This window comes from Cnephaeus nilssonii (genome assembly GCF_951640355.1).
Source record: "Cnephaeus nilssonii genome assembly, chromosome: 9".
Lineage (NCBI taxonomy): Eukaryota > Metazoa > Chordata > Mammalia > Chiroptera > Vespertilionidae > Cnephaeus > Cnephaeus nilssonii.
Window position 1 is genome coordinate 15,159,385 of NC_137080.1, and position 19,047 is coordinate 15,178,431.

General features: G+C 36.3%; 1 protein-coding gene across 1 annotated transcript in view; it reads right to left on the reverse strand.

The window, feature by feature from the left end:
- TRDN (triadin) overlaps nt 1–19,047 on the reverse strand; it is a gene marked incomplete at both ends in the record, with an annotated part of 228,008 nt that overhangs the window by 150,530 nt on the left and 58,431 nt on the right. Inside the window, one exon of the mRNA XM_079781157.1 lies at nt 2,286–2,363. Within this exon, the coding sequence (XP_079637283.1) occupies nt 2,286–2,363 (78 nt within the window). The remainder of the gene's footprint in view (nt 1–2,285; nt 2,364–19,047) is intronic.

Genomic DNA, 19,047 nt, shown 5'->3' on the forward strand with positions numbered 1-19,047 from the left:
ATTCTTTCCAGATCTCTTGCTGATCCATCTCATTTTCTACACCCACTACACCACTGTTTAGTTTAGGATTTACAATTTATTTGGACTAATCTTTTCCCAGGAACCTACAATCAATCTTATACCACCAATCTACCTTGTAAGATGACAGTGGAATTGATCTTTCAAAACAAACATGTCTATTACATCCATGAGAAATTTCCAATTGTCTAGAGACAAAAATAAAAATCTCTTAGCTGAGGAGGCAATATATGTGCTTGTATATGCACAAACTGTCTCTGGAAGGAACTAACATTGGTTGGCTGTAAGAACTGTGTAGCGGATGAATAGGGTCAGGAAGAAAACTTTTCACCCTACATTGTTTTTGCAACTTTTACATTTGGGACCATGTAAATGTATCAAAATTTTAAAAGAAAAAAATATCCCTCAGCTGAGTGAAATAGCATGATGTTCAAGGATTTGCAAAATAAAGTGCAATCAGAATTTTAAAAAAAGAAAGAATAAAAAGGAAGAAAAGAGTCAGAATAAAAAATGTTGGTAAATTTACCTGCAGGATGAGTGTATTTGAGATTTGTTTTACTATTTATGTTTTATAATAAAAAATAACCCCCAGTCTTGCCTATACAAGGTAGTACATGATCTGCCCTCTGCATATCTTTCTAGAAGCTCTCCCAAACTCCCTCCATGACTTCTTTTTTCTCTCCATGATGAACTACTTATACTTCTCTGGACCAAACTCTGTTCTTACTCATCTCCATGCCTTTATTTATACCAGTGTTTTTAATGGTAATGCTCTTACCTTCCTTACCTACTGATGAACACCTCTTCTTGGGACTTCAATTTCTCAGTCATCTCTACAGAGAAACCTTTCCTGGGGTCCTCCCCACTGCTTCCTCACAGAGCTATGTCCGCCCTTCTCTAATCTTCCACAGTACTTTGTACTCTCTTACTTTTTGGTTCATATCACAATGTGGGAATCAGCACACCTCTTAGAACCAACAACCAGGCCCCTCTTGGAGTCTCTGTGCTTTACAGGGCTCTCTGGGCCCCCTCCAGCTATTCCCTGCCCTGGGTCTAAGAGTCTGGGGGGAAAACAGGCTGTAGCCACCTGGAGTCTCTTCTCTCTTACACTCCAGATCCCAGGACCCTGAATTTTTCCCTCAAAAGCTCCTACTCTGATGCCAGTGGATTCATGGGCCTCTTCCTGAATGAATCCTTATAAGTTTGGTCACTCTAGTTTCAAGGGGTGATCAAAGCCAAAAGGTATCTGTTGGGCAGAGTGGACAGAACTTGGACAAGCAGGTTAGTATCCAGGTGTGTACACGGGTCCCTTTCAGTGTGTGACAGAGCTAGGGTGGAAAGGGGGAGACCTCCATTTTTCTCTTGCAAAAAGTTAGTGGTGCATTTGGCTTTAATTACTTGTGTTTTATATTGGGATCCTCTTTAACTACTTTTAATTTTATATTTGTAAACTAAGTCTTGGTAGGATAGTGACTATTTTCTATTAATGTCTGAATTCCTAGTACTTTGGACAATATCTGACATTATCCCATTGATTGGAATTTATTAAAGAATAATCGAATAAGTAAATGAAGACTTAAATGAATTATATTACATTTCTAGCATGTTTGTTTCTGATATAATATTCCCATCCTCTAATTTTGCTGATTTTCATCACATTTCAAAGAATAAATTATTAGTGGAAGTTTGCTAATTTCATAAAGCTCATACAAACACACACACACACACACACACACACACACACACACACACACATACAATTTCATCCTCATAATAACTCTATTAGATTAGGGTTATTCTTGTTCCATTTTAGGGATGACAAACTCATGAACAGTGAATTTAAGTAACTTTCCAAATTTGCACGTCTAGTAAGGGGTAGAATTCAGATTCAAACCCAGAAACTCTGGCACCAGAGTTGTAAGATACTGAATTAATCAAGTTGTGATAAAACTGCAAACACTGAAAGGCATATACCTATCCATTTGTCCCTATACTTTCTGGTTGATTTTTAGGGTGCAAAGCTGGGCATCCTTTTAGAAGTTGGGGTTACAGGATAGAATCTTAAGAGGAAAATTAGGTTTTCTAAAAAGGAATAAACTGTAATTTAAGGAAAAATAAATTGTAGCTATGTAGTATATAGACAAAAGAAAAATTACTTGAGAAAACATGAATTTAGTTGTTGCTGGTATTATTTTTTGTTTTGTTTCTCTACATTCTAGTTTATCTACAATATAGAAGATGTTTGGAAAAACTAAATAAATACTTGCCTTCAGGAGCAGGTGAGGCTGGAGTGGTTCTGGAAGCTTGTTCTGTTGGTAGCAGAGGTGGTATGGCTGGGCTTTGTCCTGTGCACACAATCAGAAGTGGGTATTGAAAAAAAGTATTAACAGATTTAATATCCACAACTAAAATAGCCTGATCTTCCTCCAGCATGCATAATTCATAAACGGAAATATAAATCCATATTATTATGCAATAGGCAAATTGTTATTAGCTGAGATCTTTAAGTAGATACAGACACAAATGCAGCTATCTTCAGAGCCATTTCTGAATATATTACTTTTCATAAAAGTATACACAACGTTAAATATATTTACTGGACTTCATTAATGAAAAACCTACATGCAATCAAATAAAGTAATTTATTTTCAATATGCACTTAAATTATAAAACCTAAAATCACAGAAGCTGAGAGGAATCACCATGTTTTCATTTAAGTCAAATTTTTCAAATGATATAAAAGAAGCTTAAAATTCATAGGCCTTTTGATGTTGAACAGGTACATTTTCTCCTGCCAAAATAAATGACCTGAAATAAAGTAAATAATGGGCCAAAGGAAAAATATATTCAGTTTTGTAGATGCTTGAAATGCTCCCTCAAGTCTCTCAGCTTATTATGAACTGTATAAAAATCTACAATCATTTCTGAATGCTTCCTTATCCCAAGTGATTTCTTTAATTAACCAAAACCACCCGGCCCATGAACTGTAAACATTAACTAACATATGATTCCATATGAAATGCTTGCAAGATGTTTTATCATTAATTTTCATTTTATGAACTCCTGCTGTGTGGTACGTTTTCATCTGGGAATCGATGTGGGCATATGCACCTTCTAAAATCTCACTGACAACTAGATATTATCAAATGTCAGCAGACCTGCCTGCTTACTGGAAGTTTTCCTTTTTTAGAATTCATCAAAATTACTTCGCTCTGGTGAATTGTAGATGAGCAAGCGGAGCAATCCGAGTTGCACACACCACACTCTGTTGTGGTGAGAAGGGCAGAATTCCAGGCCGAGCCCCTCAAGCCAAGGAGAGGTTAGTCTCCTTTCATTACATGGGTTTCTTCTAGTTATTAGAGTGAATTGGTAGATTCTTGAGTATGTTAAAGCATGTATAAAATCAAAACATACTGTTTCATAACATGTAGGCTGTATACCTAAAAAGTACTAATCCATATTATTATTAAACTTACTAGTGGCCCGGTGCACGAAATTTGTGCATGGGGCGGGGGTTGTCCCTCAGCCCGGCCTGCACCCTCTCCAATCTGGGACCCCTCGGGGGATGTCCAACTGCCCCTCGCAATCCGGGACCGCAGGCTCCTAACCGCTCACCTCCCTTCTTGCCTGATTGGCCCTAACCACTCTGCCTTCCAGCCTGATTAAACTCAACTGCCCCCCCTTCCAGTCTGATCACCCCTAACTGCCTGCCCCTGCCAGACTGATTGCCCCCAACTGCCCCCCCTTCTGGCCTGCTCACCCTCAACTGCCCCACCCTGCTGGCCTGCTCCCCCCTGCTGGCCTGCTCACCCCCAGCTGCCCCCCACTGCTGGCCTGCTTGCCCCCAACTGCCCCTCCCACCGGCCTGATCTCCCTCAACTGCCCCCCGACCCCTGCCGGCTTGCTTGCCCCCAACTGCCCTCCCCTGCCAGCCTGTTTGCCCCTAACCGCCTTTGCCTCAGCCCTACCACCACGGCTTTGTCCTGAAGGACGTCTGGAAGGTCTCCCGGTCTAATTAGTATATTACCCTTTCATTAGTATTGATTTCCTCACCAGCACAAAGATTTGATAGAAACATAATGCAACTAGGAAGTTCTTTTGTTAGCAAGCAAAGAAAAGGTAAGGCTGAGTACTCTAAAAAAAGTTTGCTCCACCTTTTCCTCCCCAGCTAACATTTACAGTGCTTATTGTGTGCCTGGGACAGTCTCAAATAGTGGCATGCCAGTCTTCGCAAAATTCTTAGGGTATAATTTTCATTTTACAGTTTGAAAACTGAGACAAACGGGGATTTAGGGCATTCAACTCCTAAGAAGTGGGACTGGATTTCTGGATTTCCATACGCTCTGGATCTGAGGTGTTTCAAGTTGTTTTCTGACTAAGGCGAGCAAAGCATCATCCCGTGTTAGGGGTCCATGCCTGCCCTGGGAAAGCACAGAGGAGTGAGGTTTCCCTCTGCTCCCACCTGCTTTGTAAGTCACAGGGACATACACATGGAAAGATTTGCTCCCAAATCTTGCTTGAGAGCTGTTTTTGAAAAAATATTACCAAGGTAGAATGTCTTTTGTAATTGTTAAAATCTAGGGGAGTCTAGATTTGGGGAAGAGTCAATTACATGACCAAAGCTTAAAATACAAGTGGCCATGAGTATAATTCCATTGTTTCTAAATACTCAGGCTTTCAAAAATACTTTCATAGAGTGGTGCTTGTTCAACCTAAGCTGTTTTCACCTCTATCAGAATCTTCCATAAATAGCAGTGAGTATATAATCATAATCTTTTACAGTCGATACAGTCTTTAGGAATTAATTCAAAATATACAAAATTTTTTCTCTGGAAAAGTATTCATAATATGTATTATAAAATATTCTTAGATTTTCCTGGAGGAGATATACATCACTATTTTTGCTTTTTAATTAGCACTTATCATGCATCAGCACTGAAGAACCATTAAACATCAACCCTGCCTTAAAGAAGTTCCCAATCTACTGGCCAAAACAGACTCACAGACACATCCTTATAATGCAGTGTGGTGGTGGGAAGCAATATATAGAGAGAAGACATTGTGGACAGATTCCTGAGATTCATTGGAATGTGCATTTAACGGCGGCCTAAATGGAGTTTGCCAGGAAAGAAGTTGGTGGGGGGGAAGGGGGAGGGCAGGAGAGGAATGGATTCCAGACAGTGAGAATCTGGTAATAAAAAAGCCAAAATATGTAGAATTATTAAAACAAACAAAATGGTATTTTTTTGTCATAAAGTACAATATCCAGTTTCTATCAGAAATTCTCTCCAACTGTAATGGACTGTATTATGCTCTCCAGCGTGGCTGACTGTATTATTGTGAGGCAGTAGATGCAGTGGGGAGGAGGAGTCACAACAAGAAGAGAAAGAAAAAGGCAGATGGCAGTGACAGGCAGCTCTTTAGGGGAATGATTAGCTCTGGACAAGTTCTTGTTGTGCTGTGAGGCACCAAAACAAATCGGGCATGCCATACTTGAGCAAGATGCATGACTTTAGTACAGACTTATCGAAAAGTATTTATTTACATTCAAATAATGTCAGAAAATACTATTGGAGTTAGGGATCATTTAGCTCTATTAATGATTATATTACATATAATATACAATAATATGTAATAAATTATATCAATAGAACATTATATTGATAGAATTTTATAATAAAAGCAATATTTAGTATAAAGTCTTTGTGCTTGGAACCACATGGCTATAAGTGAGCATTTTGGCTCCATCACTTGTAATCTGTGTGAGCTTGAAAATCCCCTGAATTTTCCAAACATCAATTTATGAAATGAGGATTTTTTAGGGTCATTATGAGGATTAAGTGATAAAACAGCCAACACATAATAAATACTCCAAGTATTAGTTCATTTCCCAATGATGTATTTACAGTTTATAGCCCATCTATTCTCACAAGAGGACTTGAAATAAACTTCTGAAGAAAACAAAGACATAACAGATAAAATTAAAAATGACAAAATAGCACAACTCATTTACAGGAAAGATGATTATAATTTTATTAGGAGTATGTTCCTTTGGAAATCCTGGGGATTGTTACTCTCTGAAGGAAATATTTAAGTTGTTGACATTTACATTGGGGCTCTAAAGGTGTCCTTCATTTTACAAGCTATTACCCGGCAATCCCTCTGACATTCAAGCATAGTGAATTGGCTTTATTTTTGTTCCTTGAATGATTTTTGCTGGATTATTTCCATAAACTTGAATGACATGTTTATAAGTAGCCAATATTTTATTGTTCTGAATTCTTTCTGATAGAAGTGAATTTGATTCTTTGGGTTTAGTAAAATTTTATGGGGGATAGTTTACAGTGTGCATTCCTTCTAATGATCTAAATTACTTGATATTTCTTTATTTTGCTAGAAATAATGAATGGGATTACTCAGCATCTCAATTCATGTGGGCAGCTGCGAGCTGAATTCAGATTGCATGAGGTAAAATGCAATTCTATACTAAAGTTTAATTTGTCTAGTTTCTTCAGTAAAGAAGATTTCCAGGTTAAAAATCATATCTAGATAACTGAATCAACCCCTTACATCTTGAAACAAATGTTGAGGATACTTTTTCCTCTAATACTCGATATTTCATCCCTTAGGTCACCATTGCATTTTTAGAGGTACTGAGTACATCAGAAAACTATAAATTCTTTGAAAGGCCTTTGAACTGCAAGCAATGAATGGCGATGGATCCTGTGATGGAGAAGGTTACACTCTAGTAAGTGATCATAGAGTTAAAATCCATTTAAATTAAAAAATATATGCAAATTGTGAAATCACTATAACTTCTTATCTAAATTTTTTCTTTCAGTTTCATAGAAGGCATTTGTAAATCTATGATTAAAGGTAAAATGGGAAGATATGAATTTAGTAAGAAAATGATATTGCATTACTTTTATGCATTGGAACAGAGACTATTTTTATAACATATGGAATACTATTTTTAATATTTAAAATCTAATAAATACCTAAATTAAATGAAAATATGGCTTTATATATTAGGCTGAGACATGTGATTGTGTTACAATAAGGACACCTTGACTTTTAAGTTTCCTTACCGAGAGTCTTTTTTTCTTGCTTTGTATAGACAGTGTTCTAAGGGCCAACTACAAAATGGAGGGAGTGATTTGAGGTATCAACCACTCCTCCCTATCTTATCCCATCTATCCCAGGTTTGCAAATTTCCATATGAAAAGATAATCTCACCTATAAGGAAACATCTGAGGAAGTTCAGGCATTTGTATTAGGTGGGTGTATCAAGGAGGTTTTCACTGTAATCATAAGCATCTTCATCTTAATCATAAGCATCTTCATCTTTGTGGGTTGCTAAATTCTACACATGCACTTTGCATTCCTTGCACTCAGTATAGTGGAGGGGACAGACAGTAAACAGGAAATTATTACTTAAGTCTCAGCTGTTTCAAGGCAAACTAAGAACAATAGTGCCTGATCCAGCCTAGTTATGGTAAGTGTTATGGACATAACAGTAGAAATAAAATCACTGAAGGACCACAGGGAAGATAGAGAAATACGTTGTTACAGAGCTTACATTACAGATGGAGGAGACAGGTGATGAGCAAGACAGACCATTTTAGACCTCGTACAGGTAGAAACATGAAAGCAGAGTGGTGAGGCAGAGGAGGCTGGGAAGGAAGATCATGCTCTGGATTGTGAAGAGCAGGGCTTCCACACAGCAGGATTGGACTAAATGCAGGGTGTCCCCAAAGTGTATACACACACATTGAATAATTATAAAGGCAGTATTTACTAAAACATATTTCATTTTCAAAATTGAGCTGCCAGCTGTTAAGTGTGTAAACATTTTTAGGGGGACACCCTGTATACGGAGCTTTGTGAGAATTAGGAAAACACGCCCTCTCTGGGTGTGTGCAGTTCACTGAGGCAATTTTTGGCCAAGAGGACTTGCCTCGGGCGAAGCTAAGAGGCAACTCTTCGCCTGGGCAGCTGCCGCCCCAGTCCCAGGCAAGCTGTCTCCAGGAAAGGAATGGAGTATGGGGCCTTTTGTGTAAGCAGACAAACTGCACAAGTGCATAATGTATGAAGGGCCCACTCTCACAGAGGGGCACACTTGAGCTCTGACTTGAATGAGAAAGAGCAAACCACAGGACAATCTCTAATGAAAGGATTGCTGACAGGGAAAAGCAAGTCAAAAAGCCTAAACTAGGAACCAGCCCAGCTTGCTTGAAGGTCAGAGGGGCTAGAGAGCAGAGACAGGGTCCTATCACAGCATTCTAGGTGGTTCCGCTATGTCTGGAACAGCCTTTGGGCCAGTGTTCTAAGGCCAATGGTAAGCTTGTAAAGGGTTTAGTATGATCTATGGGCTTTTTAAAAATATGACTGGCTTTTGTGTGAACAAAAATAATGCTTGTAAAGAAAAGGGTATGAGAGACAGTAGGATATCAGTTGGAGATTTTTGCAATAAACCAGATAAGAGATGATGTGGGCTTAGACTGGGTGGGTTTCAGTGGAGATTTAGTCATTCGTGCAATAAATATTTGTAGAGTGCCTGCTAGCACTCGATACTTCCCTAGGACATGGAGTTATAGCTGTGAACAGTACAGACAAAATCACCTTATTCATGGAGCTGAGATCCTATTAAAAGGAACAAAACATATCAACTAAATAAGTAAAATGGAAATAAGTACCCTATTTTAAAATGTACCAAGGAAGAGTAATAAGAAATGCTATTCAGAATAATAGGTGGCAATTTTAAATATATGGTCAATGAAAAACATAGAAATCTTAGATAGGTGGATTAAGTCAGAGTACATTTTGACTTAAACCCAGTAGGACTTTTAAATGAATTTGATGTGGGAAGAGAGAGAAAGAAATCAAGGATGCACAATTTAACTTGAACATCTGGAAGCAAATGAGAAGTCTATACCCAGAAAAGGGCAGCAAATTTTTCATTTACCCATCTAGATACTGTGTATGGACTAATGGCTTCATTGTTTTGTCACTTGAATTATGAGTTTTCAGTTTTGCCAGAAGACTTATATAGAGCACACTGAAGAAGAGGACACAATTACTTCATTGGGTTATTCTAATAATATATTTTAATAGTTATTAATTCTCATATTTTTGATGATTTTATAAAGTTTTAAGCAAATGGATTATTTAGTGTAAATTGGCTATGTGACCCTAATAAAACACCAAAACTTCAACTTTTTAGATCAAAGACCATCCTCCAGGCCAAAATGTTTCTACTAGAAAGAATTCTTTGCTTCCTGTAAAAAGCTTCCCTAATATTTCCATGTGTTATTATATATTTGCATATTCACTTTGATGGAAAGCAAGGACAAGTAGCCAAATACATATTTCATACATCCTTTTGATTAAAAATGATAAAGGTAACATTTCTGTTTTTTCCCCTTCATCTTCAATTTATGAACTAGAAAAAATTTCATGGAATAGTCAACTCAAAAAAGAAAATAAGATTCATTCAAGATCATACCATTGTTCCATTTATTCTTGCACCTCGATTATGACAGAATATCTGATGTTTAGAATTTAACAAAAATAGATGCATCAAATCATAATTATAGAGTTTGGGGATGTAGAAGAAACATTTGAAATAAGTTATTTCAAAGTCCTAATGTTTTAGATGAAAAAGAAAAAATAGGTCTCTACAAAGATAAGTGGCTAACCCAATGTTTTGCTTGGAGAACAGAACCATTTTTGGACTTCATTTTGTTTTTCTATCTATTGAATACCTATTTAGAAAGTTAATATAAATGACAATTATTTTACCTATTACGACAAATGACTCATAATCATTGGAAGACCTGTAAATATTCATTTCCTAACATACAAAGTTATATAGCTTTCTTCAGTAGTCATGTTTTATTTAACATTAATTAGATGCTGAATTAACTTCAAGCAACCCATCAAAGAGGCTCAGTACATTAAGACAAATTTCCTTATTACTTGACCTCATTGTCACAATTCTAAATACACTGTCAACTGGTATGTTTTCAAAACTTTCAGAATTACTAATTCTTCTTTCCTCAAATATATATTTTTTCTAGTTATCTGAACAATATCTCTTTCAACTCTATAGCAAATCATATTTGTACACAGGGTGAGGTCTGGAGGAGACAGTGAAGATGGAATATGCAGACAAATAGGTAATATTTTTCTTTTAGTACAAAGGTCAAAGTTGGTAGAAAAAAAGATTTATAAGACATATTAGATGGATTAATTTTTCCATTAAAAAATAAAAATAAAAACTATCTCATGTACTTAAAATGTAGATGTCCTACTTGCCATGGAGTCATCCAGTGAAACGTTAAATATCTGCAGGATTGCAAATTCTCATCATTTGAAAAACAGTGTTGCTTCTCTTTTATACAGGGGTATAAAATAAAATCAATTAGACACTTTTCAGCCACCCATTGAGCTATTTTCACACACCACTCCGCACTGGGCAAAGGGAAGGGATTTTGCAACTGTCCTACCCTTTGTTTCCACCTGTGGGAAAATTTATTTCCTTTTTCTTTTTTTAAAAATTGTCTCTGACCCATGAAAATATTCTGTGTTCATAAGCTACTCAAAAAGACACAAAAAGCCTAAGGAAGAAGCATAGAGCCAATTAATAGGGGACCTTCTGTGTTTTGAAATATACCTCAGGAAGAAAAAAAATGACTTGATGTTTTGTTTTAGGGGGACTTTTACTCTACTGGGTTCTTTAATAAACATGACAAAACTCCACACCTTTTCAATTACAGGCATAGGACATAAATTTAATATTTCAATGCTTGCACTTAATAGATAAAGGATAAAATGGGAACATGATAATAATTACTATTTAATAGGCTTAAAGCCACAATTAAATTTACAAATATATTATCACTTGAATGACACATTTGAAAGTCATCCAACTTCGCTTCCTGTTTTAAATTGTAAGTAATTAATATTAGTTTGGCATTTAAAACAATACACACTGCTTATCCAGTGTCTGCCAGGAGGCTATTTATAATTATACAAAAAATAATCCTCTGGGAGGAATCATTATTAATGTAATTATTGTCATGCATCACAGAAAATAGAAAAGGTTTACATCTTATGAAACTGGCATATAGAGAAAATATTAAATCATCAGTTTGTTTTTCATAGGATGTTTTAATATGACAATTTTGTCCTTTTCCTATCTATTTTCCCTCACTTTCTATATGAGATTACAATTGCTACAATGACTCATGTCACTAAACACATGCTTATTACCTAAACACTGTGGACAGTTTCAATAGAAAGTGGTTTGTAAGTGACAATTTTTCCTTCAGGAAAGCAGCATATCAATCATAAAGCAGAAATATTGACTAGTGAGGATGTGAGAGATATAGAAATAATTAAGAGTAAATGACAAAGGACAGACATGCAGTATAATGAGGTCCAATTTGAAAGGACACACAGTTGGCTAGATGACATCTATGTTGTGAGATGTTACTTTGTTCAGTTTTTACTGTATATTGATTTCTCAGTCAGTATTATTATTTTTTTGAAATACTTTTATTGATTTCAGAGAGGAAAGGAGAGGGAGAGAGAGAGAGAGAGAAACATCAATGATGAGAGACAATTATTGATTGGCTGCCTCCTGCACATCCCCCACTGGGGATTGAGCCCATAACCTGGGCATGTGCCCTGACCGGGAATCGAATCACGACCTCCTGGTTCATAGGTTGATGCTCAACCACTAAGCCACACTGGCCGGGCTCACTTGGTATTATTAATTTTAAAAAGTGCATCAAATTATATCACTATATACTTTTCCCTGTTGGGGTGAAAAAAAATCACCACCTAAATAGGAAAAAATGCTGAACTCATTGTAAAGAGTGAATAATAACAATGATAAGAAAGCTGATGATAAGCATTGACAAAATACTAGCACTACACCGTTATGAAGCCTGTCCTGACCTCTGTGCCCCTCTCCTCTCTAGACATATATAGTGAGTAAAATCTGCATCATATGATTTAGTACTTAATTAGTACCTTCTCCCATTTTCTCCCCTAGTTTCTTTATAGTGTTCATTGTTTTATTGTAATCATCTTTGCCTAGATTATTACCTCATTCTGCTTAGAAACTCATGTTATAACCACTAGCATTGAGTACATACTAGGGATTCAGTGACTGTTGGAAATTAATTAAATGACCTTGAGTATACCAACCTGATGTTGATGAAGATATAAATAACCAAAATGTATTGTCTTCAAATGTGAGAGAGTTATTATATTATTGCTGCAACATAGAACGTTTTAGAAAACCAAAATGTGAAATATATTGGGCTAGAACAGTAGTCATAAAACTCATCAAATTACTGAGCAACTTGTTGAACAGTTTACAGATGGTAACATTAATGTTAATGCAAAATCCATTATTGCAATCTTGCACAAATATCCTATATAGGAAAAAAGCTATAGATAAGAAATATTTGTTTATCAAAGAGGTCTCTTTGAAAGTAGTTATATCACACTATTTAGTTTACAATTGGTTATACAAAATAGGCATGAAGAGTACTTATTTCCATGTTTATAATAAGGTATTTATTTGAATGGTTAGAAATTCCTAGAATCTCTGTCCTTTATCTACTAGGTTCAACCAAATGAACCTTAGAATAGCACTTGGGGAATACATTCACATAATTACTAGAATGCTTTTTAAATCTGCACTCTTGCATATAAAGTGACAGATAAGATTATTATAAGACATAACACATTAATAAATAACACCTAATTAGTTTGATAATTCTTTGATTAAGACTTAATTTTCCTTGCTTCTCATAAAGTAATTCAAATTACTCTGTATTATTTGTTCCTTTTCAGACTATTTCAGAATGTGCTTTGACTAGTCCCAGTAGGTTACCTGAGAAGAAATTTATTCTTGTCTGATAGCAGGCCCATGCCATTAAAGTGACAAGGCTAGACCAAAACAACACTTTAATGAAAGCCCCCTCCCAGCAAAGATATCCCTCTAGAATCTGACACCTCTTTCAAAAGGGTAGGAGACAAAATCCTGAGAATGTGAGTAAACAAATGAAACCTTAGGTCTTCATTTTGTTTCCTTTAATGGGCACAGAGAAAGTAAAATCATATCAACATTCTATTACGGGGAGAGAAGTCTTATTTACTAGCTTTCTCCCCAGGCCCAAAGCCCTTTATCACATGAAGCATACACAGAGTGGTATCAACATGGGAGGAATCACAGCCACTCAGAAGTGCTTGGATCTATTTCTGTGTACATTCCAGCTATTTATAGTAACTAGAATGTTTAATGGATTGATTGAGACAAATAGAAAATCGGCTACATTTATCTTGAGCAGCTTTCACAGACTTCAAATAATCAGAAGGCAACTTTCATGGGGGCATGCCAAACCCAGGAACGAGGCACGCCTGTAGTTAAGGGTAGCCTCTCTCTCCTTTTTGCTGTCACTCTGTCTAATTCTGTATGCTGCCTGCAGTGTGTGATGCACACAGCAACCCCAGCTCTGTTAATTCTGAGCCTCTGTCTCTAGAGATAGTGCCAGTAACTCCTTTAAGAATCTTTATAAAAGGCCTATTTACAATGCTTAGAAACCTGCCAGCTTTTTAAATAACAAGATTATTTCTAGGAATGAATAAAGAGGGATGCTCTGGGATGATCATCAATAAATTGTTTTCTGTGAGATAAATATTATACATCATGAATTCAATTTAATAAACACATCATGTATCTGGCAAAGTATGAGTCAGTAGGGATTTAAAGGCAAGTGCTTCTGGAAGGTATGTATAAGGCAGAAAGGCAAAACTTGTTAGGGAGAGAACGATAATGATATACAGTAATGAAATCAGAAAGATATAGAGTGGTGGGTAGAAAAATGACAATTTTGCTATATCTAGGCACTCCACTACCCCATCACCACTATAAACTTAAATAGGACTTATTATGCTTGCCCTAGTCAGGTAGTGTTTTAAGTATATGTGTGATGTGTGTGTGTGTGCGTGTGTGTGTGTGTGTGTGTGTGTGTGAGATCATGCACATGAATTAACCCATACATTAACCCTATAAATTAATGTCTATTATCTCATTTTGGAGAAGTCAGCACCATCCCTATTTGCTAATTGCTGTATCTATAGAATCTAGCATAGTTCTTAGAACTCACCCAGAATACACATAAACCAAAGTCATCACATGTATGTAATGCAGGATGTTTTTATAAGATCTTCAACATAACATGATAAATTATTTAATTATTATCCACATCTAATAGATGCTAGAACCAAGGCTAAAGGACATCAGGTGGCTAGAATGGGCAAAATTGGTCTGATATATTATTTTTTTTGAGGTGGCTCTAAAAAAATGTTTTCCTCTTCCTAACAAAGTTCTACTTGCAACAACTCTTAGGTGTTCACTTAGTACTCAGAGAGCTGTGGATGCTAAAGAGCACTTTGACCACTGGCTCATGGATGCTGTGACCCTATCACCCTCATTCCACAGAGGAGGACATGGAGGCCTAAAGAGACTGATTCTCTTGACTATGTCATATTCAAGCAAGGGGTAGGACCTCCATTTGAAGCCATGCAGCCCGGGTCCAGAGTCTGTGCGCCTCAGCACCTGCTCTCACTGCCTGAAATGGCCATGCATTGGGTGAAAATAAAACAATGCAAAACAACAGAAACCAGCCAGATCGGAAAGGCAGCTCTTGTTCTATTTCAGGTTACAAACAGGTCCGATCCTGGTGCTTTCCATATGACACTGTGGTTTTAACAAATTGTCACACATATTTCACTGCTTTCATTTATGTCTAGACCTCACTTAAACTTCTACTATGTGTATGAACTTAAAGTGTCAAAACAGTGTGTAGCACTTTGAGTTGCAACACTAATTTCCTAAGTCATTATAGACTGGTCCCATCACCACCTACGTGAACAATGGCTTAGGAAGCCTGCCCTTCCTTCCCCCGCCATGTCTCAGGCTCATCAGCTTTAGCGATATTGCACAAGCTGTATCCCTTTTCCAATCACCTAAGCAGAATGTTGCCTGATCACGCTCTCAAATGTTGGTGTCGTGTCATTGTTCTATTTAAAATCCTTCAAAGTCTCTTCCACGCCAAATACCAGCTTTGCCTGATTGAGAAAGTGTCTGTAATCTGTCACCACTAACTTATCATGTCTTATTTCCCAATGTTTTCTAATCTTAATGTATCCTCTTGCCAGTCTGACATCTTCCCTGTCATATAAACACATCAGTTTTATATGCACTTGCCGTGTCATGTCCCATTCATTTTCTCTTTCACTCATATACAAAGCAAGCCCTATACAGTATATTCTTTACCACATAGGCAACTATTATCCATCTTTCAAGTTCTAGATGCATGTTATCTCCCCTAATGTCAGGAATCACAGGTGTCTCTCCTCTGAAACTTGTAACAGTTAGTGTGTGTATTATCCATTCTAACTCAAGTTTAAATTTTTTCTATTATTTACTAGTTTCTTTTTTCCATTCAAAAAAATCATCCACTCAATTTGTTAAAGTTAAGCATCATCTTTCAGCATTCTTATTTCTTTACTATGCTGAGCCGAGCCTGCGGCCTGTGGCTGCTGAGTGTGAAGCTATTCAGTATTTGTACACGGACTTATTTCACTCACTCCTCTGGTCAACCCCATCTCCACCACTGACCTCTCCCTGAAACTCAATTATCAGTACACCTGCTTCAGAGTTTGCTGTGAGATTTAAATGAGCAAGGTGCATGAAAATACTTGGTATTAACTTTGGTATTTAATCGGTGCTTAAGAAATAATGTTTAGATGGGAATCTTCACAAATTCCCCTATGCAACTGAATACTATCTGTGACTTTAAGAACAGGTGATGAGTTCAAAGTCTCCTACTTCTTCAGCCCCACCTACTCCATTGAGTTTGACCCACTCCTTTCTTCACTCCCTATTTAGGTCATCAATTTGATTTTTCAGGCCAACAATCTCTGAATAATCTTTTATTTTCCTCTCCTTTGGTATCTGTAATAATAAATTTCATGATTCTATATCTGTGACATATTTGAACGCATCATAATCCTCTCCATCCCACCTCACAAGATCAATTATGTTTCTCTTTCCAGGTCCTCTGAATGCCAATCAAAGTGAACCACTTGTGGTTTCCCGTCTATGGCTGGGAAGCAGGGAGGTTTGATCGTATTCCTGAAGACTCTAGAATTGGGCAGGCCTGGGTTTGAATCCCCAGGGTATGAGGAAACTAACTCTCTATGCCTCTTCTATAAGACAGACATGGTAATACACCCCTCCCAATATTTTATAAGAATACAATAAGATTATTTAAGAACCTAGCAGAGTAAGCACTCAACAACTGGTAGTCACAAAATAACACTTCAAGAGACTGTGATTCTTTGCCTTCATTAATATCTCTTCAGCCGTATATGTTTCTATTTTTAATTTCACATAAGCATATCTTACCTATGTCTCAAGACTCATTTCAATTTTTACTTTTTCCATAAGATCTCCTCTGATACTTCACACTAGAAAAACTATAGTTTTGATACCATTGTAATTAGCTGGTTATTAATAATAGAAGAGGAGCAAAGAGAAGGCCAGATATTATAGGCATGTCATTTGGGCAGCTTCACCAGGAAGCCACAACTTTATATTCCAGAAGGGTCCAAGGAAGGGAAAATAGACACATAAAGTTGGAGGGGACTAGGAAGGTGCTTGCTGTCAATCACACCTGGGACAGAGATGGTTGCCGAGAATGGGCATGGTCACTGTATGGCTCTGAAGATTTGGGATGCATAACCCTGAACAAAGAAGTTGGCTCTCGTGTGCTCTTGGCTCTCTTGGGACATGTGTGACTCTGGGCTTGTGGGGCTTTTTTGCTCCTGCTTCCCTGCATTTGCCCACATGGCCCACAGCCATGTGGACCCCAGATGCAATGGACTAATGGACTGCAACTAGCCAATGCTGTACTTGACCCTGCTCCAACATCGAATGGAAACTTTAGCCACTGGCTTTGCTTTTAGCTTTTCTGAAATCCCAGCTATACTTCTTCTATGACTGGACTAAGGGAAATGGGGCTTTGGATGTAATTCCACAGAAATAAAGCTTTCTAACATATCTCATCCTCTTGTGGGGCTCTGGAAATTTTTATCCAGCGATACCCCAAGAACCCAATCTCACTAGCAATGGGGAGAAGATGGGGCATGTTTTTCTCTGATAACAGTTTTGTTGTAGTAAACTTCCATAGTAAAAGAAAGCAAAGAATTGTGGGGGGAGGAATTATACATATATTATTTTATTTTGTAATTTTAAAAACTTTAAGAATTAAACTTTATGAAGAAACCGAGACTCAATGATTAAAACTAAAAATGCACAGACAGAGAATTTAAATCCTGGCTTGTATGACCCCACGTTATGTTCTCTTGGTTTTCAGTATGCTATCAGGGTCCATAGGAGCCAATTATTTTTTGAGTTTCTTTTTTCAACCAATTGTAATTATTTGTAGAGACTGATATGTCTTATCTTGTTTTTTTCTTATAGGTCTTCCAAGGAACAAAGAAAAACATTACTTATTTTTTAACCATAATAAAATGTATTCTCTCTTGTAATCACCATGTGGCACCATTAAGCAATTTAAAAAATCCAGGACCCATTATAAAATCTTCATGATCTACTTTACCTATACCTTGAAAATTTTCTATTTTATAAACTTAGGATTTATTTTATTATTACTCATCAATTCTTCCCAACAATGCCAAAAAAGACTAAAATAATAAAAATGAAATAATGATGAATTGTCTAGAAGGATGATGCAACTGTAAAATTGTAATTTAAGTCAGTATTATCTCATGTGTTGTCCCACATGTTAAGTATTGCATCATCATTGAAGAAGGCATAACAGAAGCTTGAAGACATTTATACTTTTAGTTTCACTGAACACAGTTTAGAATTTAGAATTTTTTTCCCATCCATAACCACAAAGAGAAGAAAATTGACAGAGGAAGTAGTTCAGTTATTAGATAAATCAGAAAATGAATGCAAAAAAGACTAATAACAGGATGCTAAACTTTAATGATTAGGGAAATTGAAAATGCTCATTCAAGTGAAATCTCATTTCATGAATCTTCAAATTACGATGTATTTTCTCAAATTCAAGAATCAAGTGAGCAATACATTTCAAAGAACAAAACAGGAAATATGGCATCTTCATTTGGTTAGTTCTTCAATCGGAATGACTTTATCATGGAATATTTTGTGGCAAGAATATGAACCATCTAATTTTGTTAGAAGGGTATGTACAGTGCTCTTTCACCTCTTATAAATTCAGTGTGCCAAAATTTATGGTTTTTAAGTATACAAATGCTGAAGAAATGTGAAGACAGGAATCAGAAGGCATTTGCTAATGTATAAATAAAAAAATCATTGGATTTATCATTCTAATTAATGTTTACAAATTTAAATATGAAAAGTTTGCACATATGAAATAAAAATGACATATTTTTTCAACAAAATAATGAGCCATCAAAGATTTCAAAAATCAACTGTTGCATTTTGATGATGTAATTAATAATATACTAGAACCTAGTAAATATGAGTTTGAAATCTGGAAGTAGTATCTATAAATAAATACAGTGCAATTTTATTCATGATGGCTGATGAGCAGTCAGTTTTTTTTCTGAAAATGTTTCCAATTTGGAGTATTAGGAAATTAATGAAATAAACATTTAGCTTTGCTATGCTTAAGTTCTTATGAAAATTTTGCTATTCTTTTATTATTACTTCTGTAACAATTTTCAAATGGTTTAAAATATTTGAAAAACAACAACATTAAGAAGTCCAAGTAGTATTTGAAGATCACTATTTATTCCTAGTATACTGAGATTAGCATGTACATTTTCTGAGCCTCTATTGTATACTTATCAAGTTACCCTTAGTTATAAAATTATTTATGACATCATATCTTTTCTGGACTATCAACTTGCTGAAGAAATTCAACAAAT